At 42.5% G+C, this 27,220-nt stretch overlaps 1 protein-coding gene across 12 annotated transcripts in view; it reads left to right on the top strand.

Annotated features, from left to right (window-relative positions):
* PDE8B (phosphodiesterase 8B) overlaps nt 1-27,220 on the top strand; it is a 379,854-nt gene that overhangs the window by 221,283 nt on the left and 131,351 nt on the right. For 9 of the 12 annotated variants that reach the window (XM_060009266.1, XM_060009269.2, XM_060009270.2 and 6 more), the window contains 2 exons: nt 10,181-10,240; nt 23,847-24,037. In XM_060009266.1, the coding sequence (XP_059865249.1) occupies nt 10,181-10,240; nt 23,847-24,037 (251 nt within the window). The remainder of the gene's footprint in view (nt 1-10,180; nt 10,241-23,846; nt 24,038-27,220) is intronic. The other 3 variants (XM_060009271.2, XM_060009274.2, XM_060009267.2) reach the window with 1 other exon arrangement.

Genomic DNA, 27,220 nt, shown 5'->3' with positions numbered 1-27,220 from the left:
GGCCACTTCCACCCTCACGGTGCTCCCCTGTCCTCCTCCCTAACTCTTAAAAAACACTTTTTTTTTTTTTTTGTGGTACGCGGGCCTCTCACTGTTGTGGCCTCTCCCGTTGCGGAGCACAGGCTCTGGATGCGCAGGCCCAGCAGCCATTGCTCACGGGCCCAGCCTCTCCGCGGCATGTGGGATCCTCCCGGACTGGGGCACGAACCCGTGTCCCCTGCATCGGCAGGCAGACTCCCAGCCACTGCGCCACCAGGGAAGCCCAAAAAAATACTATTTTTTAAAAAGAAGTAAGGTTGTGGGGTGTTGACACCTTGGCTTTTCACGGAAGCCACGGTGGACCCAGAGGGCCAAGCACAGAGACCCAGAGACCTGCCCCCCCATACGTGTGCACCTTCGTTAGATAAAGGGGAGGGGCACAGGGCTCGGGGGTGGGGAGTGGGGGGACCTTCAAGGTATGCCCTGCTGGTGTCGGGGGCGGCTGTCCATATGCTAAGCTTCTAAAAATGTTGAGGTTCTAATTGTATAGTGCTTCACTTAGGTTTTACGTCTTTAGGATGGGAACTGTGCATATGATGAATAACTGTTTGGAAATCATTGTTTTTGCCAGCTAAGTAAAATTCCTTTTCAAAAAAGTGGGCATTTGCATTTTGCGGGTTACTTCTCATGAGTTTGTTACTTTTACATGGGATTCGTTGAAATGGGATTAGCTTTTAAGTGGAGTCAACATTCCACGCGGATTCATCACCCCTGACGTCCACACGGTCCATGGACTCAGGGTCTGACGGTGACAGTTCACCCAGTGTGAGTGGCCTCGATATGCCAGAGTCAGGAAAGCGAGCGTGGTTCAGTTCTGGTGTGGTGCCAGCTGTGGCTAAAAATCCAGTGTTGCTTCAGGGTCACTCGGGCTCTAGTGTGAGATTCTCCTGGAGTCAAACAGGGAAGACATTTGGCTACTGGTTCTCTAAGGCGGTTCTAGCTTTTCAGTGATAAAACTGAGGACAGAGGCAGCATAGATAATTGAAATCCACAGGATATCTCTAAAACTCATTTTCAGCAGGTGGTTTCTGTTTTCTTGCCCATCAAATCTATTTACCAGAACTGCTGACCATGTAACAGAACTGACGGATTTGAATATCATCCTTCCCCACTTTGTCCCATCTTCATTTAATGTTAAAGGAGAAGGCATATAGCAGGGTGGAAGGGCATCAGAAATGCATGGGTTTTTCCACAGTCCGGGTAATTGCCTTCTGAATAATCAGAGATCGACATTCTTTGCTCATCCTCTGTTACACAATGTAATTTTGAGTGCTTGAAGTCATCTAGCTGTTTCTAGTATCAGCAATATTCCCAATAAAAGGAAGGAAGTTAGTTGAGGGATGTCACGTTTTCCAGTTGCCTTTAAATTCTTCTGTTCTCCAGGTCACGCCCTGGGTTTGACCTTTGGAATCTGGGAATGGTTATGTTGACACACATGCCTGGCCCAGTGACACTGCAGCTGAGTTGCTAGGTTAATGAAGCTTGATGTCTTGATTCTTGCATGGCATGTATGATGTAAAGCTTTTTGACATAATCATAATATTGAAGTGCAATTAGGGTTTCCCCCGCCCAAAGCTAATTCTCTCTAGGGCTTTCTTGTGCTAGCCTCCTTCAGGTGCACTCACCATTTCATGGATTGTATTCTAGACCTTCCCCCCGCCCCCATTTTAACACAGTCTGTTTCAGACAGTTCTTTTCTGATGGCTGTAGATGAAATGACTCCAGTGTTTAAATAATTTCTCTCTTTCATCTGATATTTATGGGGAGTGGGATGGTTTCTCCATTAGACTATGCTGGCCACATTTTCTGTGCATGGGTCTGTTGGCATCTTGGATGTCTTCTGCCTTTTATTTATTTTTTTAAAATAAATTTATTTATTTTTTGGCTGCTTTGGGTCTTCATTGCTGCATGCAGGCTTTCTTCTAGTTGTGACGAGCAGGGGCTACTCTTCATTGTGGTACGCAGGCCTCTCATTGTGGTGGCTTCTCTTGTTGTGGAGCACAGGCTCTAGGCGCATGGGCTTCAGTAGTTGTGGCATGCAGGCTCAGTAGTTGTGGCTCATGGGCTCAGTAGTTGTGGCTCATGGGCTTAGTTGCTCCACGGTATGTGGGATCTTCCCAGACCAGGGCTTGAACTCGTTTCCCCAGCATTAGCAGGTGGATTCTTAACCACTGCGCCACCAGGGAAGCCCTTTATTTTCAAGTTTATTTTTAATTACCATTTCAGCGCTAACCAGAGGGTGGATCTGTCCTTTGTCACTGTGGTGTTTTCCAGGCATGGTGGGATATATGATCCTCTTCTCCACTCGCCCAGTAAGAGTCACTGAGTGTAATGACAATACTTCTTAAGAAAGAACAGCCTTGTCCCCAACAGCGACAGTAGAGAATGGGAGAGGGCAGGGGGCATCATAAGACACCGTGCTGGAAAGCCCATCACGGCATCTGGTCCAGCGCCTCAGGGCGCCTCTGGGTCGCATCTTGCTTTCACTGGCTCTGACTGCGTCGCCTGTGACACACGTGGTATGTACTGATCTCCCTACTTGCTTCACCTTCCCCAAGCTCAGCCAGATCTTCCACATCTTATGTGTAAGTTTTTTACAACTTTTACTTAGAGTCTCTTTGTGTACCATCTTAAGACCTTTCTGGAACAAATCAAGATATAAGTTAATATGTAAATAAGAACATGGCCTTCCTTCCAAGAAAGGCAGGTCTAGGCTTAAATCTCAACTCCTGCCCTCAGGTGAGTTGAGTAACCTTTCTGGAGCTTTAACTTCTTTAACGTTAAGTTTGTGGGTTTGCTGTGCCTGTTACATGGGATGATGCACATGGGGGGGGGTCCTCAATCCCCTCTTGTCTTACTGGGGCACAGAGCAATTAGTTACCTTGAGCAAGGTCCCCCGAGTCCCAGCCCCATTTCCTAGGGTTTCATTTTACCAAGTTTCAGGGAAACTCCGTCTGTATTCTGAGGAATTTTAAATACAGCATCTTATTTTACCAAATAAAGATCTTACTGGGGGGAAAAAAAAAAGTATATGTAGAATATTTATATAGTGACTACTTGCTAATTAATGTGAACCCCAAAATAGGAAATAGGCTTTTCCCATAAAACTAAATATATCATAAATTTATTTTGTGATATTTAAGATATCAACAAACTGGAACGTATAATCCAGTAAACACCTATGGGCTCAGTATTCACTGCTTAAAAAAAAAAATCAACGATGAACAATACTTGAAGCCCTTGAATACATCTCCTTCTCCACCAGTAGGACCACTTGCCTCCATAGGGAATTTATACGCATTTCTTTGTACCGTTATAATATACTCTTACACTATATTCAATATTATTTTAAATACTTTAAAACCTCTAAGGTGTGTGTTCTTCTGAGACTTATTTTTTTTACTTGATGTTTGTGAGATTCGTCCATTTGGAATGGGTAGCTCGAGTTGTTTCATTTTCATTGTTGTATAATTTCCGTTGTATGGATATTCCTTGATATAAATTTTTTTGGTGATGGATGTTAATGGATTGTGGATAAGGCTGTTTCCAAATCTTGGTTCTAAATCTGCTGCAATTGTTCTTGTAAGTGCTTCCTCATCTACCCCAGGGGTCCATTCACCTAGGAGGTGGATTGTAGGTCGTACGGAAACTTCATCTTTACTAGAAATCCCCAGAATGTTTTCAAAGTGGCTGAGCCAATTTACGCTCCCAACAACAATGTACGAGTTCCTGTGGGCCTACTTCTTGCCCATGCTAGGTAGTGTTTGGCTTCTTAATTCTACTGTTCTGTTGATCAAAAAACAGCTGGTTGTGACATGGTATCTCATTGTAATTTGAAATTTTTATATTCCTGATGACTAAATATTGAGCGTCTCTTCATACGCATATTTCCTATTCTGTGAATTTCTTTTTCACATCTTTTGCCCAGCTTTCTTTCTGGTTGTCTTTTTATTGTTTTTAAGGATTTTGTTATGTTCTGGTTACCAATACTTGCTGGTCTCCTATACTGTAGATGTCATTTCTTGGGCTAGCACCTACCTTTTTTTCCCTTTTATTAGGGTGTTTTTTGCTTTTGCTTTTGGTGAATAGGAGTTTTAAAATTTAAAGTCAAAGTGATCTTTTCTTTTATGGTTGTATATTTTGATGAGTAGACATTTATATGTCTGTATTTTTGTGATAAAACCTCATGCTGCCAAATTAATATTCTAACCAGCAGAGCATAAAACACGGAGTTGGTAGATCTGTCGCCCACTGTGAGTATCTCATGACTATGAGTAATCTTCCATATATATAATGTGTGTGTATGTAACAAGAAAGACTATAAAAATTTTTATTTTGATCCTAGTTTAGGGATACTGTTTGGGGGGAATAACTCATCAAATGTGAAGGACTGTATCTTCCTCTTGCCTAAATGATCATCTTGGGTTTCTGGAGTGGCTTATCTGGAAAAAATCCTGTGGGTATCTGGGTTCGGGTATGATGGTTGAGTCTGGGTGGGTTTTGGTGACTTCCACCAGGTAAGTGCTCCGTTGATATCTGTTGCATAAATGAATATGTAATAGCGTCTGAAGTTGACAACAGACATGTCTGCTCAAAGAATAGACTAGTGGTTCTCAACCCCGGTTGCACCTTAGAGATACCAGTTCTCTTGCTTTGAAGTAGGACCCAAGCATTCATATAATTAAAAAGTCCTTCAGGTCATTCTAATAAGAAGCCCAGGTTGAGAACTTCTAGGTAAGATAATTGGAAGCAGGAAGGGGAGGGGAGGATTGGGACCACCTGTTGGGCTCTGAAAGGTCCAGGGGGCAGTGGAACATGGCGAGAATCAAAGTGAGGTGAAGGCTGGAGGCTGGTGTGAGGTCAGAGCTGACCACTGGGGCCTGTGGCTGATCAGACACAGGAGGAGGAAGGAAGCATTCTGGGTGCTCGGTGGACAGTGGGCCTGGGAGGTGAGGCAGGACGAGTCAGTGGTTCCCAGTCCGGAGCAGCGATGCCCAGCAGCCTCATGGTGGGGCACGTGGAGGCTGCACTGCTGGTGCCTTTCTGACCAGAAGCCAGGGGGCAGGCGTGGGCTCATTTAAAAGGGACGAGTCAAATACCACCTTTGCTTACGCAGAGCTCAGAGGAATAAAGAAAGTAGTTTGGCCTGGGAATGGAGGGTAGACAGGGGACCCCTTGAGAGATGTAACTACTGTTTTAAAATCAGAGCCAACAGGGCAGCAGTCAGGGTTGATTAAGGATATTTAAAAATAAGAATGATCTTTACAATGGGGCACCCCTTTTCATGAAGTGAAGTTGGCTTGGCCCTGAGCTGTGCGTGTGTATACACCTGGGTGTGAACACTCAGTACTGCAGGTCGTGGGGAGTAATGGATTCCCAAGGAATTGTTGAAGTGGGGAGGATCCAGTCTCTGAGCTTGTTTTTGGAAGGTAGAAGTTATGGCAACTCCCTACCCACCCCGACAGAGAGAGACACACACATACAGAACTTTTCCTTCTGGTGGCAGCCCCGTTAGCAGCAGCACAGACTACTAGGGTGTGAGCAGAGATTGCCAGGTGCTGAATCCCTCTGCAAAATTGGAATAGAGTCCAGAAACCCATAAGAGAAATATGGGGAGTGCAGTCAGAATTAATGCTTTAAAATTTGGAGCATAATGAAAGAGCAGTGCACTGGGAGTCGGGAAAAATGCAGTCTCAGTCCTGAGTCTGTTACTTAAAATCTGTGTGATCTTAGGCCGTTTCATTCAATTCCATTTCTTTATTGAGCACCAGCATGTACTGAGCACCTTCTAGAGCCTGCGGACAAAATAGTGAAAAAAGACGGTATCTGTGTCCCTCAGGACACTCACAACCTTGCCCAGGGGAAAGATATTTAAATGGGTAGTAAAGTAAATGCTAAGAAGCACACAGGAGGAGTACTGAGCAGAGAGAGTGGTGAGTCCTGTCTGGGTGCAACTGGACCTGGACAGCCTTCAGAGAGTGGGGGGCACTTGAGCGGCCCTCCAAGCCCGAGTCAGCTCTGCTGAGCAGATGCAGGAGGAAGGCCTTCCAGCTCAGTCACTTTGCCTGAATTCTCACCACCTTCATATTTGAGGGAAGCTCTAAAACCGGAGTCCAAGTTATTTAGCACAATTCCTGAAGCTACCGAGAGCTGTGGCCACCACCACCAGAGAGTATGCTGCAGTTACAGGTGGACCAGCTGCCTGAACTGCTGTGATTTCTCTCAAGACTTAGTCTCTTTCATCTGGTTCCCCTGCACCAGCTGGTTTTCATCTTGGAGTTCCCTCTCCTTGGATATGAAACCAAGCTGGCGGGTGGGGGGGGGGGTGTAATTTTTTTTTTTCCTTGATTGTTGTGGTGTATTTTACCCACTTGCTTTCACTGCTGTAGTTCCTACTCATAGCAGTGTCTTTGTTTTGTTTTTGCAAAATTTCTGTTCTTGACTATCCAGAAAGTAGGCAAACCAAATGGTTTTTCTCCCTGAGTCATAAATCTGATCTTGTTAATCCTCCGCTCAAAAACCTGCAATGTGGTTGGTACCTACAGAATCAAAAGGGATTTCCTTTCCAGAATCCTCTAAGGAACTGACCACAACCTAGTCTTCCCTTTCATGCTCTGTAATCTACCTTCCCTAGATTCCTGTCTTCTCCCCGACGAGCATCTTTGCATTCTTGCCTCTGTGCCTTTGCTTCTGTTTCCTATGCCTGGAATTTCCTCTCCCAGCCCAGTCTCTTCTTCTTCCCATCCATGACCCACTTGTCTTCATAAAGCCTTCCTTGATCTCCCCACCTTCAAAACCAGAAAGATGGTCTCCTTTCTCTCAGCCTCAAAGTCTGAGGGGAAATGTCTATCGATCAGAATTCTATATCTCACTGAATTCTCAAACAAAAGCAAGTGATAGAAATTTGCCTATCAAACAAGTCTGAATGAGGTTGCCTCTCATAGACCCTCTCAGAATGAAAAGATATACTCCCAGTTGCATGTTCAGGGACCTAGGTTGCTACCTTGAGATCAGCCAAGGTGAAAGTATTTACACCGTAGAATCAGTAAATGATACAAAATAGGACATTTCTTTTTTCCTGAAGAGCCAACTCATCTGAGTGTGAATTGGTGACCCTGCTATATGTATATATGTATGTGTGTGTGTGTAGGTGACCATGCACACACATGTGTGTACACATAAATATTCGACACACTATTAATGTTGGACAGTTAAAACTGCACTGTCAGCCAGCAGTGCTTCCTCATTTGGCTGCCGGAGAGAGCCATGAGGGTCGGAGTCACTAGGAAGCGTGTCTCTCTTCACACTCTCAACTTATCCTCCTCTCCTCTCCAGAGCTGGAATTGTAATACCTATGACCCCACCTCCTTCTCGCTTCTGTGTCCTTGGCAAATGTGGTCGCATCCTGGAATCAGAGCTAACACACTAATTGAGGATCTGTGTATCTGCAGTTGCTCAAAGTTCACTCTTTGTAGTAGAGAATCTTGGCTTGACTACACAGACATCAGTAAACGGTCTCCTGTTTCTGTTCATAATTTGTTCTCTTAGAAATGGGTGAAATGCAGGCAATAAGACTCCCATGTTAGAAGGAGAGCTCTGCAGGCCGCTGCTGCTGTCTGTGCCCATACCTGCTGCTGGTCAGGCCTTGGGCCATCCCTCATAGGCCAGGAGGAGAGGTTCCAGTTCTGCTGGGATAGTTGACCTCTGTTGGACACAGAAGCCAAAGTCTGATGACTGGAGCGCAGACCAAGAAGGAGAAGGCACACCAAGAGACAAGAAGTGACGTGTAGGTCAGGACTAGGGGAGCTGGGAAACCGAGGCTTCCAGGCTGGTGGTGAAGTTGACCTGTGCTCTCTGGGAGGCAGCACAGGGACGTGGGGCTGGGGGGGATGGGAGAGGATGGCAGAGGCTGGGGTCTTGGAGAGAGCTCAGCGACCTTGCAGTTCCTCTCCTGGGCTCTGCCTCAGGTGGCAGCTTCCTGCTGACGTGGGTCCGGAGGAGGTTAAAATGCTGGATGCGGGCAGGGAACTCTTGTGCTGCAGGGGAAAGTTGGAGGGTGTTTCCTGTCTGTCAGCAGGAGAAGGATCTTCTAGATTGAGGCTTGCTTCTAAAACTGCATGCCGTCACTCGGTGCCTGTTGCTTTTCTCCTGCCAAGGTCGCTCGTGTGAGAGTGCCTAGCACAGGGCTGGAGACAGGAGGGCCTCCGCAGTCATCAGCGGCTTTGCTGGCAGAGTTGAACATGGCCTGTTTAACAACGTCGTGCATACGTTCGTTCCTTCAAAGTACACAGGAATGCGTCGGTTAGGAGGGAATTATCACTTTGGGGGCAGTCTCTGCCCTTGCCCTAGTCCATTAGCCTTCCAAAGCGAGCCACTTTTTATTTGATTGCTTTTAAACTTTTATTGATTTCTTGTTTCATTTGTCTTCTGCCCCTGGGTGCCCCTGTGCAGGGCCAGTTTTGCTGGAGAAAGTGCAGGAGGCCCTGTCGCAGGGGCTTCTGTGGGTGGTGCAGGCACTCTGCCAGGAGAGACCAGAGAGCACAAAGATACCTCAGATTTTCAGTCACATTTCTCTTTCTGAACCAAACTGGTTTCACTTCTCAGTCGTTAACTTTGTAGCAGAATTCTGGCGGTTGCACTGGTTTTGAGGGAGGGTGTCTATTTCAGACTATAAAAACTGCTTTTAGGGTGAAGCTGTGTGGTGGCCAGAGTCCCAGTGATGCAGGAGACCTGGTGATGTTCTCCTTCCAGGGGAATTCTTGGGGCTGTGCACGTATCAGTACAGACCCCTCACAGGGCATTGTTTTGCTTAGAGAAAAGCAACTGGAGTGTGTCACTTAGGCCTGAGGACCGCAGTGCAACACTGAAGGGACTTGTCGCAGGTCCACAGGCTCAGGGACCCAAGGAGTCATTCCAGCCCTGCTGGAAGGACTCACCGTGGGGAGGCTGCTTCCCCAAGCAGGGCAGGAGAGCCCAGCTTTGCTCTCCTGAGAGCTCACCGCAGAGCGGGCTGGAGGAATCCGCCTGACAGAGGAAAAGGACATCGGCGACTCGTGGTTATGTTTCGGAGAAGCTTCACACCATGCCCACCTGCAGTTAAAGGGCAAGAAAGGAGAAAGGGAAATTAGTAGTCTTCGAGTCTAATGTAAAGAAAGTTCTGCCTTTCTTGTTTAACTGATAAAGCCTCCTCTGACCCTTGGGTCACTGAAATGTCTCTGGTCCTGTGAACTCCGATGCTTGCTGAAGCTGTCCTGTCTGACTCATGGGGGCCAACCTAGTGTGTTGAATGCAGGATAAGCTGCTAAGTAGAGGCAAAATGATTGCAGCCTTTTAGAGAAAAACAAACCTGGATCCATGGAGGTGAGGCCAAGACCTTCAATCCGATTGTCTAGAGAAAAGTTATTTTTAGAAATCCAAGTAAAGTAATTAAAAATAAAGAGAAAAATTTTCTCTCTGCTTGCAGCCAAAGGCAGTTAGATGGTGTTGGCCAGTGAACACCTAAGCTCATTCCTAGAGTTATGGGACAGAGTTCAGCTTCCTGTGGTCCTGGTGTGAGGTTACTCAGTTTATTTCAGGAGGTACAACTGAAATGAATAATTTAGTCATGGTCAACACGGGTAAAAGTAAGCTGTTTATTCCTCATACTAAAACATGAAGATAAAAAAGATCTAAATATGGGAACACTCTTAAACCATCAAAATGCTTTAGCTTCCACATATGAGAGGAATTTTTACTCTTTGGAAATTTCGGAATAATAACAGCCTGGCATCATGCCCAGAATAGTAGGTGCTCAGTAAATAATTATTGAGTTGTTTTCTCCCATAAAGAGAGAGTAAAGAATAATATGTGCTTATTATAAAAATCCATGCACTTAAGGTAAAAATAACCTGAAATCCTACCACTTAGCCTTGAGGATATATCCTCCCAGACATTTCAATGCACATAAATGTATATCTTCTTTTACAAAACCAGAATTGTACTGTATGTGATATTTTATAAACTGTCTCCATGTCAATAAATTGGATCTTTTATTTAGCTGCAAAGGGGCATGACATAATATCCAGTGTAAGGAAGAATTTGTCAATTCCTGTAGTTTATGACTTGACACATCTCATGTGCTGTTTTTGTTTGTTTGTTTTAGCAGGTCTCTTCTGCAGAGGTACGCATCGGGCCCATGAGACTGACGCAGGATCCTATCCAGGTACACCTCCGTTCGTCTGTAGGGACTTGGTTTGCAGAGCAAGTGGTTATAGAAGCACTACGCGAGGGGCTCTTTCATATATAGCAGATGGCCATCCTTGCCCTGACGTGCATGCCCACATATCCATACGTGGTGTGTGTGTATATGCCTGTGTGCAAAGGCTTGTTTTTATTAATGTCAAATGAGGAATCAGATTGCTTTCTTGAAGACAAATATTGCCCCATTTTGAGTATAAATAATATAATAGGTAGAGCGGTTGCATGGTAGGTTGTGAGGGAGAACAACTCTTCACCAAAAAACGCGTCTGTTCTACATGCTGCTTCCGCAGCTGGAAAGGGAAGAAGCCGTGTGTGGTAAAGGGCAGGGCTTTGCCACGAGCCACGGCTGGGTGGGAATCCTGGCTCTGCCTTTACCAGCTCTGTGTCCTTGCATGTATTGCTTCACTTCTCTACCCAGTGCCTTGTCTGTAAAGTGGAGACGGTAATGTCTCTCTCTTAGGAAATTATGAGCTCAAGGAAATAGAATCAGGTGCTTGGGACACTGCCTGGCAGTAGAAGGTGCTCAGTGATGGTAACTGTTGTCCTGTGTGACTAGAGGCAGGCAGCCTACTGGGCTCTGAAGCACCAAGGCTCCTAGTTCCAGGGAGAGAAGGGGCCAGTGCCTGCAGCCTTGACCACCCTCTAACATCAGCAGTACCCATGTGCTCCCCACCACCCCTCCAGCTTCCTGTGTGCCCTGTGAGGAAATAGGTATGAGAAGTGTTTGTTAAGTCCTCATCTGCATCTGCATCTTCCTGGTAGACCTAGATGAGCCACCTTCCTCCTTGTAAAACTGTAGCTTGTTAGCACCTGGAAACTTGTGCTGCACTTTGGACAAGTGAAGATGTAGAGAAGATGTAAATAAACCAATTAACATGTAGATGAAAGTGAAAAACCAACCAAAGAAATGTACTGTTTGATTTAAGAGCGGTTGGAAAAGAAAATAATTTACTGTTGCTCGGAAAAGGAAATGCAGATCTAGGGAAAGGAAAAAAACAAGAGATTTAAGCTTGGGAAAATTGGATGAAAACAAATTTAGGAGCAGAGAGAGAGAGGAAGAGAGAATTTATTAAAATAAACATAAGCCACAACTATTTATATAGAATACAAACAAGTGGAAAATTCCAGTATTCATTCTGGGGGCATGGACTTTGTAGTCCATTTTGAATAAAGGCAGTGACAAAGGTTCTGATATCAGTATTTATTCCCAAAGTAATTTCCAGAATTTTTCTTGGGATTAGTGTGGTTTTAGATCAGTTACTTTAATTTACCTTCATTTTTCACCCTGTGTTGTACTGGCAATGAATGCTCATGATAAGGGCATCTCATTCTTAAATCTTTTTTTTTTTTGAGATTTTTTTTTTTTTGATGTGGACCATTTTTAAAGTCTTTATTGAATTTGTTACAATACTGCTTCTGTTTTATGTTTTGGTTTTTTGGCTGTGAGGCATGTGGGATCTTAGCTCCCCGACCAGGGATTAAACCCACAACCCCTGCATTGGAAGGCAAAGTCTTAACCACTGGACCACCAGGGACGTCCCCAAGGATGTCTCATTTTTATAAAATATAATTTGTTAAATTGTAAAGTATTTTAAATACTCATAAAAGTACATGTGTATACCCATATCCACTTTTATGAAATATGCTAATTTTATTTTATCAAACATGATAAATTTATTTTGTCAAGGATGTCCTATTTGTCTCAGAGTTCTTTTTAGAAACAAGAGATTACAGATACTTTAAGCCCTATTTATCCCTTTGCCCTCCTCTCTCTTCCCTAAAAGTAACCACTGTTTGGAGATTGATTATGATAGGTATTTGTATATTTCTTCTACATATTTATGTATCCATTTTTAAAAATTATTTATTTATTTTTGGCTGCATTGGGTCTTTGTTGCGGCACACGGGATCTTTTGTTGCAGCACCTGGGATCTTTCGTTGCAGTACACGGGCTTCTCTCTAGTTGTGGTGCACAGGCTTCAGAGTGTGCGGGCTCAGTAGTCGTGGCGCACGGGCTCTCTAGTTGTGGTGCATGGGCTCTGTAGTTACGGCGTGTAGGCTCTGTAGTTGCGGCACGTGGGCTCTGTAGTTGTGGCACACAGGCTTAGTTGCCCTGCGGCATGTGGGATCTTAGTTCCCCGACCAGGGATTGAACCCGTGTCCCCTGCATTGGAAGGCAGATTCTTAACCACTGGACCACCAGGGAAGTCCCATGTATCCATTAATATTTACTTTGTCTTGAATATTTTAAACTTTATTTGAAAGGTGTCAGGCAGCAGGCATCATTCTGAAATTTTTCTTTATCATTTAGTGTCGTACCTAAGAATCTATCGCCTAATCTAAGGTCACAAAGTGTTACTCCTTTGTTTTCTTCTAAGAGTTTTATAGTTGTAGCTCTTATATTTAGCTCTATGATCCATTTTGATTTAACTTTTGTATGTGGTGTGAGGTAGGGCTTCATTCTTTTGTTATGTGGATATCTAGTTGTGCAGCAGCATTTGTTAAAAAGAATATTCTTTCCCCATTGAATTGTCTTGGCATGTTTTTCTAAAATCAGCTGACCATGATTGTGAGCGTTTATTTCTGGATTCTTATTTCTATTCCATTGATATATGTCTGTCCTATGCCAGTACCACACTGTCTTGATTTCTGTAGCTTTGAAGTGTGAGTCTCCCAACTTTCTTATCTTTCAAGGTTGTTTTTGCTGTCTGGGTCCCTTGAATCTTCATATGAATTTCAGGACCAGCTTGTTAATTTGGGGAGTGAGGGGGACCAGCTGGGATTTTGATAGTGATTGCATTAAACCTGTGGATCAATTTGGGAATATTACTGTGTTAACCATTTTGTCTTCCAATCCATTAACATAAGATGTCTTTCCATTTATTTAGATTTTCTTTAACTTCTTTCACCAATGTCTTGTAGTTTTTAGTGTAGTGTTTTATATTTTTGTTAAATTTATTCCTGAAATATTTTATTCTTTTTGATGCTATGACAAATGGAATTGTTTCCTTACTTTCAGTTTTGGGTTGTTCATTGCTAGTGTATAGAAATATATTTACTTTTGTATATTGATTGAACTCATTTATTAGCTTTTACATTTTTGTGTGAATTCTTTAGGATTTTCTATATACAGGATCATAACATTACTACTTTCTTCCCAATCTGAATGCCTTTTATTTCGTTAGCCTGATTGTCCTGCTAGAACCTTCAAAACAATAGTGTGTTTAGATACTATTTATAAGATATATCCAGATCTTTTCTCAAAGTGGTTGTACAATTTTACACTCCTACAAGCAATGTGAGTTCTTATTACTTCAAATCCTTGGTAATGTTTGTTTCAGTCTCTTAATTTTAGCTCATCTAGTAGGTGAGTAGTTCTATCTTACGGTAAGTTAAATTTGCATTTCTCCATGACTAATAATGTGAGCACTTTTTTGTTCGCTGATTGGCCATTTTTAAAATCTTCTGTGAATGTTTAGTTAAGTCTTCCGCCCATTTTTAGTTGGGTTGACTTTTAAAAAACTACTGAGTTGTGGGAATTCTGTATGTATTCTTGTCCCGAGTCCTTTATCAGATTTTGAAAATATTTTCTTCCAATGTGTGGCTCCTGTCTTCATTTTCACAAACTTGGATTTTGAGCAAAAATTTTAGTTTTGATATAGTCTAATTTATCACTCCTTTTATGGTTATTACTTTCTGTGGTCTATGAATCCTTAATCCCAGGTTGAAGATTATTTCTCGTTTTCTTCTAGAAACTTTATTGTTAAATTTTAATTTTAGATCTATAATCTATCTCAAGTTCATTTTTATGTATGGTGGAATAAAGAGGTCAAGGCTCTTTTTCCTTCCATGTTGAATGAGCAGCTCCATTTGTTGAAATGACTGTGTATTCCTTGCTCCATTGAATTACCTGATGCCTGATTCTTTCATACTTGTTGCAACTTGTTTGGTAGCCAATAATGTAGCCAGTTTTGAAATTTTCCACAAAAACTTTTAAAAAAGTGTATCTCTATTTCTGGAATACAGGTTTCTATATCTGTGAAATTAATTCAATTTTATTAATGATGCTATTCAAATCATCTCTATCTTAATTTTTTGTGTTCTGTTAGTTTCTATTGTAATGGATATGTCAGTATCCTCAATATTTCTTAATATTTTCTTATGTTTTGAGTCTGTCATGTTAATGTACATCCAAGTTCTAGATTGTTGTATGTTCTTGGTGACTGATCCTTTTATTATTATGTAGTGTCCCTCTTTAAACTTCTGCCTTAATTTCTATTTTATTTGTTGGTAATATGGCTGGACAAGCTTTCTTTGGTTAATATTTTCCTGGTATATCTTTTTCTATCTTTTCATTTTCGCTTTTATTTATAACTTTATGTTAAATATCCCTCTTATAAGGAGCACATAGTTTTATTTTTCTAAAACCTATTCTGATAATCTGACTTTAATAAGTGAGTGTAATCTTGTTACACTGAGTGTGATTACTGATACAATTAGTCTTGATTTTCTATTTGTTACCCTTTTTCTTTTTCTCATATTTCTACTTTTTGTTAAGTTGACATAGTTTTCAGAATTACCTTTTATTTTCTCTGTTTTAGAAACTGTAGGTTACGCTTCTATTTTAGTGGTTACCCTTAGCTTGTTTTTAATGTTTGTTTAGCAGTCAAATTTTATAACGAAGTCTCAAGTGTACTGTATTTCTATCCTCTCAAATACGATATAGTCCTTTGCAGTATTTAAATATCCCATAACGGACTCACTCCCTCATCACAAAAACAATTGTCTGTAATTTTGGACTTATTATATTTGGTATGTTAAAACATAACAAACATTTTAAATTCGTGCTCATAAGCTATGAAATATAATAGTAAAACTAATGCCGTGAACCCACCACCCAGCATAAGAGGTGGAGTGTTTCCACTGCTACCGTGTACCCTGCCTGGTTCCTGTCACATGAGTTTGGCCCCCATGACAGCAGATACAAGTGGTCAAGAGTCCCTCTCTGAATGAGGGACAGAATAATTAAGAGACTCTTTTTTAAAAAAATAATAAGCTCAACTTAGAACCAAGGATGTCTTTACTCCTGGATCTCATTCAAATGTAATTTCACTCACTGATCCATCCAGTTCGAGTCTGTGGAGTACCTATGTGCTCAAGGCTCTGCACCAGGTGCTGCAGGGGAAGGGGGCCGAACAATGACCCCTGACCACCCAGGGAGTCTGGCGGGTTGGTTTTCTTGTCTACTACATTCTAACTTGAAAGGCAGAGATATCTAGTCAAGTGTTCTTGTGCTTCTGATACTGCCATTGCAACTGTCTTCGAAATGGCCTAGAACCTTAGTTTTTAATTTTTTTTTTTTTTTTCTTGGAGCAAAGTTCTGTAATTTTCTTTTTCTTGGAGAAAAATATCTACTCTGTAACTTCACTGCCATGCCGAAAATGTTAACTACATCAACCGGAACGCTTAGGACTTGGGAGGAACTTACTTGACAAGCACATTCCAGGATGTGGTTGCTTTTGACGGTGCACTTCTGAGGTCACCAGGGGAAATTTGCTCCCGTGTAGAGACCAGGAGGTGTGATGTGGCCTGGTGGGAGTGGAGCGGGTGGACGTGCCTCGTCGTATTGTAGAGGACAGCTCTCCTGGGTGAGTGCCTGTGACTCACAGCAGGGCATGTTTTCCAGTCTTAGCAAAAAAAAAAAAAAAAAAAAAAAAAAGGGGGGAAATATTATGAGGCAATAGATTTTTATCAGCATGATACCATCTGAAAATCAAGAGGTCTTTTCTTCATCAGTGCCTGGAGCATATTTACTTCCCCGTGTGTGGAATTGTCTCTGCTTAGAGTGCTGTCGCCCCTGCCCCTCACAGAGCTTTCCGACTGGACTTGGAAACAGATCTTCACTGCTCTGGCCTAAGCGTTTTCCCAGCAAGACAGCACTTTCCTTTAAAACTTAAACTTCTATGTTGTGTGGACATGGATTTTTTTTCTGGAACCATTATATATTGGAGACTTTATGTTGGAGATCCTTTGGCCTTGTGGGAAGCTGTTCTTCACATAGTAAATGAAATGACCGAGTGATGGAGGTGTTCAGACTCAGTAACTTGCTGTGGTCAGCATCTCCCCTCCTGTCTGTCCTTACTGCTGGTACCAAGTCAGGTCCTGTACCTGGCCCAGCCAATTTCATGGAAACACAGAGTTGTTAGGGGTTTTGGGCCAATATTTTGGGGGTAAAATAGAGTACGTTACTTAATGATTGCCCAGGCTCAGGGGTCCAGCCAACCTCAGTTCAAATCTTGTTAGTTGTGTGGCTGTGGGCGTGTCTCTTAATCATCCCATATCTCAGTCTCCACGTCTGTAAGTGGGGATGATGCCCAACTCGAAAGAGTTGTGAAGGGTTATTAAATGAGATAGTATGTTTAAAGTCCTTTCAGTGTCATGGCTGGCCCTTAAATTCTCATTAAACTGTAGCTGCTCGACAAAGCCCTTACTTTGCATAGTTCCAGTGTGTGCAAATTTCAGAGTTTAGTTAACATCAGATCACCAAAAAGATGTATTAAACAAGACGTATTAGCATTACTTTCTTAGGGACATTTGAGGAAAGCTCCCAAACCATTTTTTTCCAACTGAATCGACCCCACCTATGATCAGATTGGCCAGCTGTTTAGTATGATGTAGATATATATGTGATCTACTCTAGAAGCTACTTGTTAACCTGGCTTTTGCTTAAAGCCAAACCAAGTATTCTGAAAGTTAGATGTTTAATAGTAGACGTTGATGATCCATTTGGAGACATGTAGACACACACTTTCTAGAAAGAACACTAATAATAACGAACACTTACATTGTCTTCAAGTTAAGGAAAAGCTAGGGTTTTATTTTTTCATCTTTTTCATAATTAGCCTTCACCAGAGAATATAGTTTCATACTCACTTAGCTATCAAAGACCGCTTATTGCTGTCCTCAAAAAGATAGTTTTCAGTACTTTCTTGAAAAAACATGTCAAAGGAATGGTTACAGTACTTGTAGCACAGCAAGAGGACATCAGGAAAGATTACTGAAGGAGGAGCTGGGAATTGTGGGTCCAGCTGTGCTGCTGCTCTGCTTAGGGAAGTTGCTGAACTCATCTGTTGATTGGGGGTTGATGGATCACCCCCAGAGTCCCTTCCTGCTCTGAGAACTCCTGAGAGTCATGGTCCCTGTCCTTGTCATGGCCACTAGAACCGCCCGCCCCAAGTCCCCCGGGATCTGAGTGCTACCCCCTGCAGCCTCTTACACTTCATTCTCTGGGTCATCCCTTACTTCATTATTCTGGCTTGGGTTGAAAGATGAATTAAACTTTGTGGTTCCGGACTTCCCTGGTGGCGCAGTGGTTAAGAATCCACCTGCCAATGCAGGGGATGCAGGTTCAAGCCCTAGTCCAGGAAGATCCCACATGCCACGGAGCAACTAAGCCGATGTGCCACAACTACTGCGCCTGGGCTCTAGAGCCTGCGAGCCACAGCTACTGAGCCCACGTGCCACAACTACTGAAGCCCGCGCGCCTAGGGCCTGTGCTCCACAACAAAGAGAAGCCATGACAATGAGAAGCCTGCGCACTGCAACAAAGAGTAGCCCCTGCTCACCGCAACTAGAGAAAGTCCTCGCACAGCAACAAAGACCCAACACAGCCAAAAATAAAAACAAATAAATAAATAAACTTTGTGGTTCTAAGAAGGTGTAGGTAGAAATAGAGGGAGACCCTGCATGGTAGTTTGAGGTATTCATAGCTACGTTTGAAAAGCTGTACAGGTAGCCCTGGCTTTGCACAGTTCCAGGACTAAATAACACCAGGCCCAAAGATTGCAGTCACATTGGTGTTTTAATTGTGATGATTGCATCAAGTGCAAACTTTGCTGCTAGTTCTTCAGTCCACAAGTCCTTACATAAATAACAAATGTGCAGCCTGTGCAGTGACGAACCACATCACTTTTTTTGAAGTCTCTACCTGTTCTAGCACAGACAGCAGAGTGTGCAGTTGTGTCACCCCTTTATCTCTCCGTGATAACTCACACGGCATTACAAAATATATATAAGTGTATCATTGAAAGAAGGAGCTAGCCCACAAAGACGACAGTGTAGCAAAGGAATGGAAAGCAATAATGCTGGAAGTGAAACAGCAATGTAAATGGAGTTAGAGAAGAAAGCGGACTGGCAATGTTGACACTGCTGCCTGTGAGAGAGGGTTGCCAGAGGAAGTTAATCAATGCAAGTTTATTGAGCTAAATGAAGAAAGCGGTTGTGACGAAAAAGACGAAGTGATGCCAACAAAAAACTGCACAGTAATTAAAGGAACTCTGGGGACATTTCATGACATTGAAAGTACAGAGGATAAAATGTTGGAAGCTGATCCAAACTTAAGAGTTTATAATTCACCAAGGCGTAGAAAAGAGGCTCATTCTGTATCATAATTTATACAACTGGAAGAAGGCAAGGGCTGTTCAAACTACTCAATCAGCTTAAAATTTTTTTTTAATTCACAGTTTCTAATGTTTTAAAGTAAGTGCACTGAATAAATATTAATTTTACATTTTTCATTTCGCTATACATTTATAACCAACAATAAAAGTTTTTTATGTTTTGACAAAATTTCGAAATGTCATGGAACCGCCGTTTTTACCATCCTTCATTAAGATTGTTTGCATGGTCATTTATATGGTCTGACACTGCCATGCAAAGTGAGCACTGCCTGTGTTTGTGCTCTGATCCTGGACAAAGCCCAAACTGGCCAAGATCTGCTCCAGAAGGAGATGTTTCCTCATTGCCCCAGGCTTCACCCCAGATCTGCTTTTAATCTTCTCTTTCGCTGTGTTTACAACAGTACAGTGAGGTTGATATAACAAAACCACTTCCTTCTTCCCGTTCTCCTGTGCCTAGATTCTTTCCCTGGATGCCATGTCCTTGCTCTGTCTTTGGTCACTGCTTATTAGAGCGTCTCTTGTACTTATCTGCTTACCTGAACCTCTCCCCTGCTTGCGTCCTAGGGGTAGAGACTGGACTATGGTTGTCTCTGTCAGCTTCTTACTCTCAGTTCTTAACATCGTGCATGATAGGTCATCAAAAAGTATTCTTTGAAGGAATGTTCCACATACTATTTAGAGCAAGTAAGAGTCAGTTTTTACTCTTTATAAATTAAGTTCAGCTATTTATTAATTATTTTTTAAAATATATTTTACAAAATCATTTTATGGGATTTGCCTCAGTGAATGGTCAATAAACATTTACAAACTGACATGTTTGACAAAGAAGCTAAATATTGATACATGGAATGATAAATCTGAAGAGGGACTATATCACAAAAGGCTTTTGAGGGGTTATGTTCTTTGGTTTTAAGTAACAGCTGTCTTACACAAAATAGTAAATGAGTAAGAAATAGATAGTGTGTTTTCTTTTTCAGAATCCAAGGAAGAGTTGAAAAGCCATGGCTTAGAAAGGGTGACAATGAGCCATCTCTGAGTATTTTGACAGAAGGGATTTAAGCTTCTTCCTTCAGTATCTCTACTATTAATGAGCCACGGGTCCTAATTCCCAGCCTCTGTGTCTCTCTGTTCACATTTCAAATTCCCGGAAACAACATTATTAGTCCAGCTGTGGCCTAGGAGATGGGGACAGAGAGTACAGCTTTGGTTACTTGGGTGGGTTCCTTTCCTAAAGAAGATAGAATTTTCCAGAGATAGGCAGACCTTAAAAAAACTGATTACTATAGTACTTTACTCTAAATATATATATATAGTTTTTTAATTCCCATAGATTTTCACTTTGCTTAGGAGTTGGATTACTGAAAAGTAGTCTTTCTGAATTATTTTTTTATAAATGGAAAAAATTTTGAATACTACCTAGAGAGATTTTCTAGTGAGTACTCTTGTAATATAAATACTCTTGTTTCAATATGTAGATTTTAATTTTTATTCAGGTAGGGGGAGGCCAACAGATTAGGAGAGACTGTCACTGAAAGATAGTTTGTTACAGTTTCTGAGAGGAAGGGCGGTCAGTGCAGGACCACAGAGGGAAGCACTAAGGTTGATTGGAGGCAGGGAGCCTAAAGGGGCAAATGTGGGCCAGAGCCTTGACTGTGGTTTCTGTGGGAAGCTGTGAGGCAGGGAAAGCAGGGTAGACAGGTTTAGCTAGTTTGAATCATTCCAGAAGAGTGTTGGGCAGAAGGGCTGTCCCTAGTTGTCTGGTGCCTGGCGCTGCAGTGATTAGAGCAGGTAGATAGTGGTCCAGAGGGTTAGCAAGTGATAGAGGTGGTAGGAGTACGGACTGGATTGGTTTGCATAGGAAAAGTGCGTTCCTAGGCAAGTCATTTGCTTTCTCTAGGGGTTGGAGAATTGATTATCCCTCTGGGGCATCCCTCCAGGGTCATCAAGGCTCCAGATGTCAAAGCATCAGAAATATCAAAATTAACGAGGCATAATTAATACAACTCCCCACTTTGAATTGGTTTTTAAGTTTCCAAGTGAAATCTGGTGTAAGTTCCTAAACCAGGCATTACCAAGATCGAGCCCTCTGCTGTGAGCTCCACTTCCTCTCCCACCAGCTCACACTCCTCTCTGTCACACTGGCTTCCTTGAGTTCCTTGAACACATCAGGCATGAGTCCCACTATAGGAACCAGTGGATCTGGTCCCTCTTTGTGGAATGCTTTTTCTTCAGTTATCAACTTGACTTTTTCATTTCCTTCAGGCATTTGCTCACATGTCACTTTCTCGGTGAGGCTTACCCTAACCACCTGACTTAATACTGGTCCCAGCACCCACTCTGGATCCCTCTTACGCAACCCTACTGTCTTTACCTAGCACTTACCACTTTTACCATTCCATATCATTTGCTTATTTCTCATGCCTGTTGTTTGTTTCTTTACCCCTACAATGCAAGAGGTCTTTATTTTGTTCATCAGCGTACTCCAAGCAATTAAAAACAGAGTAGGTACATAGTAGGTGCTCAGGAAATACTTGAATAATGACTTTATTTTTCCCAAAGTGGAGCACTCCCGTCTTTTAAGGACATCTAAGACATGAGATTAATAACTGTAGCAATGTCCAATATGGGAATACAGTTAGGTTCTTATTGCATTCGTCAAATGTTGAGGCATAAATGGTATAAAGGAAATATAAAGTGTTGAGGTTCTTGCTTAGCAATCATAGTTCAGCCAGACAGATGAGAGAAGTTCTGTCACCTTTTCTGACTTCTAGGCTTTGCTTATTGAGTTTCTCATGCTAATGCCACAGCTACATCAAGTAAAGGGCTAGTGACTTTTTGTACAAGCCAGTTTATTCTACCTGATTTTTTTCATTGTAGCTCCATTGTTAACAGTTCTGTTTGAAGGCTTTCTTTTCACTCTCAAGATCCACAAGGCTGAGCCCCTCACTTCTCTTGGAAGAGCCACGTCCTGTTTCTTCCTAGAAGTAGCTCTGTAGCTGAGGTTTTGGGGGATAGACTGACCTGAGGAGTGACAGACCCGTGCCCGGAGTGAGCCGTTAATAAGTGTGGCTGCCTCATGTGTTACTGGCATGTGATTTCAAGCCATGTGCTAAGAAGTAAATGTCAAAATCATACTGAAAAATATTATTTCTCTTCTGGAAACATGGCATTTGAGAAAACAGGAACTGATTCAAACAGTGTAGAACAAATGACATTTATCATACATTCAGATGTTTAACAGTAAGGAATTATTGGAGAGGTTTAGGTATGAAATGGTGGTGTGGTTTCTTTTTTTGTTTTTAGAAAAGAGTCTTTAATAGATGCATATGGATGAAATATGTGGGATTTACTGCAAGCTGATACAGGAGTCGGAAAGTGGCTAGGGAGAGAATTGAAGCTAGATTGGCCAGGAGTTGGTTATTGCTGAAGCCGGGTGATGGGTACATGAGGGTAATTATACTGTTGTTTCTGTTTTTCTATGTATTGTCAATTAATGAAGCATTTTTAAAATGTAGTGGTAATTATTGGACAGTTTGTCTTGTTTCTGACTTTAAATGAAAGACATTCAGAATTTCATCATGAAGAATGGCATTGGCTATGGACTTAAAGGACCAGAAACTTCCCTTCTGTTCCTGTTTAAACCAGAAGTGGTTGGTGAAGAATATTAAATGCCTTATCAATATCTTGAGATTATTATATGTATTTCTTATTAGACCTATTGCTGTGACGTAGTTTTATTCCAATTGACAGTAAAAACCCTCTTACATTTTGCAGAAACCCTCCTTTCACTCAGATAGTGAGTGCTGACCGGCAGGGGGTCACAGCAGGAACAAGACAGGCAGGTCCTTGCTGTCCTGGAGCTCAATTCTAGTGGGGAAGATAGACCACAAACAAATAAATGAACAAGTTCAGGTGGTGGTATCGCCATCTCTGGCTTTCTGGCCACCAGGGAATCTGGGTCCCAGAGCCCAGGGAATGAAGAGGGTAACATGGTGGGAAGTATGGCTACCTTCTTTCCAGGGAGCGGGGCTTCACTTTTCAATGAAGAAAAAAGAGGCACGTTTCCTCACCTTAGCTCCAATAGCTTCACATTTCACAATTGTTCTTTCTAGATTTGGCAAACGCTAGGTGTTGGAATTAGTTTTTGAGATTGTTTTGAGTTCCCGTCCCTTCTGTGTCTGGATAAGGATTTAAGTGCTAAGTTTAGAGAGGTGGCCAGGTACCTTGAGACGAACACCAGCTGCCCTGGCCCCAAATATGTGTGTATGTGAATCATAGTCTAACTTGTGTTGATTAGCCTATTTTCATAGTGCTCAGTCTATTTAAAAACAAAGCCAGTTAGGAAATTACAAATGGGTAACAACCACCAGCAGAGCGATGGACCATGTATTCTGTGCTCACTCAGGCCTCATAGCTAGCTTACAGGGCACTGTTCTTAGCACATCTGACATTGGAGAAGCTGTAGGCTGAAGAGATGAACTACCTTGTTCAAAGACACCCTAGAATCAGTGGACCAGCCGGGATTTGAACCCAGGTAGCTTCTCTCCAGAGGCTGCATTTTAAACCAGTATCTTGTAGGCCCGCTTTTTTTTTTTGGCTGTTTATTTATTTTTTTATTTTCTTTAATTTTTTTAAAAAAAATTATTTTCTATTTTTTTTTACATCTTTATTGGCGTGTAATTACTTTACAATGGTGTGTTAGTTTCTGCTTTATAACAAAGTGAATCAGTTATACATATACATATGTTCCCATATCTCTTCCGTCTTGCATCTCGCTCCCTCCCACCCTCCCTAACCCACCCCTCTAGGTGGTCACAAAGCACCGAGCTGATCTCCCTGTGGTATGCGGCTGCTTCCCACTAGCTATCTATTTTACGCTTGGTAGTGTACATATGTCCATGCCACTCTCTCGCTTTGTCACAACTCACCCTTCCCCCTCCCCATATCCTCAAGCCCATTCTCTAGTAGGTCTGTGTCTTTATTCCTGTCTTACCCCTAGGTTCCTCATGACATGTTTTTTTCTTAAATTCCAGATATATGTTTTAGCATACAGTACTACTCTCTAAGGATGATGATTACTGTCAAGATTCTCTTTTCTTTGTGTTCCAGGTTTTGCTGATCTTTGCAAAGGAAGACAGTCAGAGTGATGGATTCTGGTGGGCCTGTGACAGAGCCGGTTACAGATGTAATATTGCTCGGACTCCGGAGTCAGCCCTGGAATGCTTTCTAGATAAACATCATGAGATTATTGTGATCGACCACAGACAAACTCGAAACTTTGATGCAGAAGCAGTGTGCAGGTACCTTAGATATGTTAATATGTTAGTAAATGTCCACTTAACAGCTTAAAATGAAATTCATTTAAAGATGTCTTCAGTTCTAGCCCACATATTTCTAAAATATGTGTTGATGTTTCTAAGTAGTGTATACAGATTTCTGTGGTGAAGGCGGTAGCTCCTCCTATGGCCTTTTCTATTTCTCCACATTTGAGATCCGATGAATTTAGAGGTGTGAGCTAGTCTCCACTGAAAACTTCAGGGTGTTTTCTCCCCTTGAGTATGGCTCATGTCTCACCCAAAAGAAAAATTGAAATTCACACAGTTCTTGTTACAGAGATAGAGTTTGGATTTACACCAGATATTTTAATCTTAATTATTCTGTCCCAAAATGAACATCAGAAATGTGTGAAATAGACCATTTTTCTCTGCCTGACACAGATGGGTGGATTCTACAGCAGTCGTGGAGGGAAGGCAGCTACTTTGCAGCAGCAGCAAATCTTCCAGGGATCCAAACCCCCTGCTTGTTTACAGAAATGTGCTCTGGGGAGGAAATGCTTGCCTGTTCATAAACAAATGCAGTCATCAGAGTTCGCTCTGGATGAACTGATCCATTTAGCACAAGTGGAATGCTTTGAAGCTGGATGGGAAGAGGTCACTAATTAAATGCTAGACCAGGACAAACTCCAAATACGTATGGAGCTGGAATTGCCTTGAATATTAGCAAGTGAAATGAAAGGTAGGGAGATGGTTCCTTAGACCCTTTGGTACCCTGACAAGGAATTAGTGCGTTAAGAGAAGTTTCTTGTCACGGCACCACCTTGCTATTCTTGGACCATTTTCAGTTTTCCAAAGAAGAAACTTTCTTAAGGAACCTTTTTTAAAATGTCTTACTGGTCCCAAATAATCCTATCTTCCTGCATAGAAACGTTTGCCTATTTAAGTATATAATACTAAAATGTGTCACAAAATATTTGGGTATTTTTAGTGTTAAGAAATAGATACATGTGTATGTATATATATATATGTGCGTGTGTATGTGTGCATGTGTGATTTTCAGGCTAGAATGGGGTCTCTTATAATTAAGCAGGTCTGCTTTTTCTTGGTCTCCACTTACTCTTCTTACATGATTTTGTAGTAGAAATAGCACAATCCTTTGTGCATATATAGAATGATTTAAGACAGGCTTCAGATGTAAAAAGAAGAAATGAACAGGAAGAATTCTTTTAATTCAGGCAAAGGCCCCCGTTAGCAGGTAAGCTTCATAATCTTCCTTGAATATAAAGAAATGTAGTTTTGTTTCCTGATGAGTGAATGTTTGTCTTAGCTGCACAGAAAAACAGTGGGGCATCAGTGCAGTTCAGAAGCCAGGTTATGTGTCTGCTGGTGCGTTTACTGACTGTTACCAGTCACATTGAGGATGGTGAGATTCCTGAATGCTGGACTGCCAGCACACCTTCCCTAAGATGTGTGGGGACGCATTCCCAGCAGATGTGCCTTCTTCATTGTCATCTATGGCCCAAGATCTCTGGTTTTTGAGCTGGACTGGACCTTAGCTTAGCATGCTTCCTTGGACCCTGGCCTCACCTGTGCCCAGCTCCCCCTTAGTCCTCTCAACCAGGAAGAGGTCCAGGTCTCTCTGGCCACACCAGTTCCTTTGGAGGAATGAGAGAGAAGAGGTCAGCAGCAGGAAGGGACCTAGAACACAGAAGCCAATCTCAAAAGAAGCTAAGCAAGCGTGAGCTCCAGCCCAGTTATGTTCATAACGTGTTTTCTCTTGCCTAAGCCCCACCCCTTAGAATGCAGCCCAGCAGTGTACCCGTGACACCTCCTGGGGGTGGAAGAGGCTGAAGGAAGGTGAGAGGTGTTTAGCATCTCCCTAGAGATGAGAGCGCACCTCTGAAACTGTACATTTTTTTTCATTAGGTGCACCTGGTATTTCTGCTGAGATTTCAGTAGGCTCCTAAGTAGGAGATAAGTGTAGCTTCATGTTACCAGGACGTGGTAGGGGGTAGGGTGGCTGAGTGGGAAGTGGTCTGGGCTGGCATTACCCCTGCTGCCCATAGTGAGTTCAGGCGTCTCTCCAAAGGAGCTCGTTCAAATACCATTTATCCGCAAGGGGAACCTTCATTTCCCAGGAAGACAGCAGCTGGTCTTTTCTTGAGCCTTCTACTCACATAGAGTGAGGTCTCAAGGAATAGGACATGGGGAAGGTACATTTTTAGAGAAAGGTGAAGAAATTTAGTCAAAGAGGATGAAGCAGTATGAGCTGGCTGTCCCTGGGGGAGCAGTAATGCATACACCTTAAAATGGAGAGGGGGGCTTCCCTGGTGGCGCAGTGGTTGAGAGTCCACCTGCCAACGCAGGGGACACGGGTTTGTGCCCCAGTCTGGGAGGATCCCACATGCCACGGAGCGGCTGGGCCCGTGAGCCATGGCCGCTGAGCCTGCGCGTCCAGAGCCTGTGCTCCGCAACGGGAGAGGCCACAACGGTGAGAGGCCCGCGTACCGCCAAAAAAAAAAAAAAAAAAATGGGAGAGGGGCAGAAATGCCAGTAGCTAGAAAGAAACAAATACAGGTTGTTTCATGAATTCCTCAGCCTTCTGTTCTTAGAGGTGTTGGTTCCCTTCTGAAGGATCCCGAAATAAAGGGAGGTCAGACCAAGGAGATGGATGGAAACAAGCATGCTTATTTGTACTAAGACTCAAGCATGTGGCCCTTTATTAAGAGTTCATCCAACTCATGACCCCTGACCAAAATAATCCAGAATCTGAGCTGCAGCATAGCACATTTTCTGGCATCATGGACCTCAAAATTCTATATCCTTACATATTTTAACCCTGTTAAATTCCTAGGGAATAAACAAATTATAGACAGGCGGTCATGGTACAACAAATATCATTATAGTGACAGTTACTGTGTTGACCATTTCTCAGCCCTAGTTGATGACTCAGTTGTTTAAAGTATTTGAGCACAAATAACAGTACAACTGAAAAATTGAGATGGCTCTTTGTGAAATTTTTAAAAGACCTTAACCTGCACGTGTACAGCCATCTGCCAGCAGTCCTTCTAAGGGCAACTTTCTGAACTATCTACTATTTTAAAAGAAAAAAAGATCCATCCCAGTTAGCTCCCCAAGTACAAATTGATAACTAGAGAATTGTAGGACTGCCAATTTTCTTGCAGCGTGGAATTTCAATCAGAAAAC

Source organism: Delphinus delphis, chromosome 3 (genome assembly GCF_949987515.2).
Source record: "Delphinus delphis chromosome 3, mDelDel1.2, whole genome shotgun sequence".
NCBI classification, from domain to species: Eukaryota; Metazoa; Chordata; class Mammalia; order Artiodactyla; family Delphinidae; genus Delphinus; species Delphinus delphis.
Note: the sequence above shows the minus strand (reverse complement) of the source record. Positions and strands in the feature narration are given on the sequence as shown.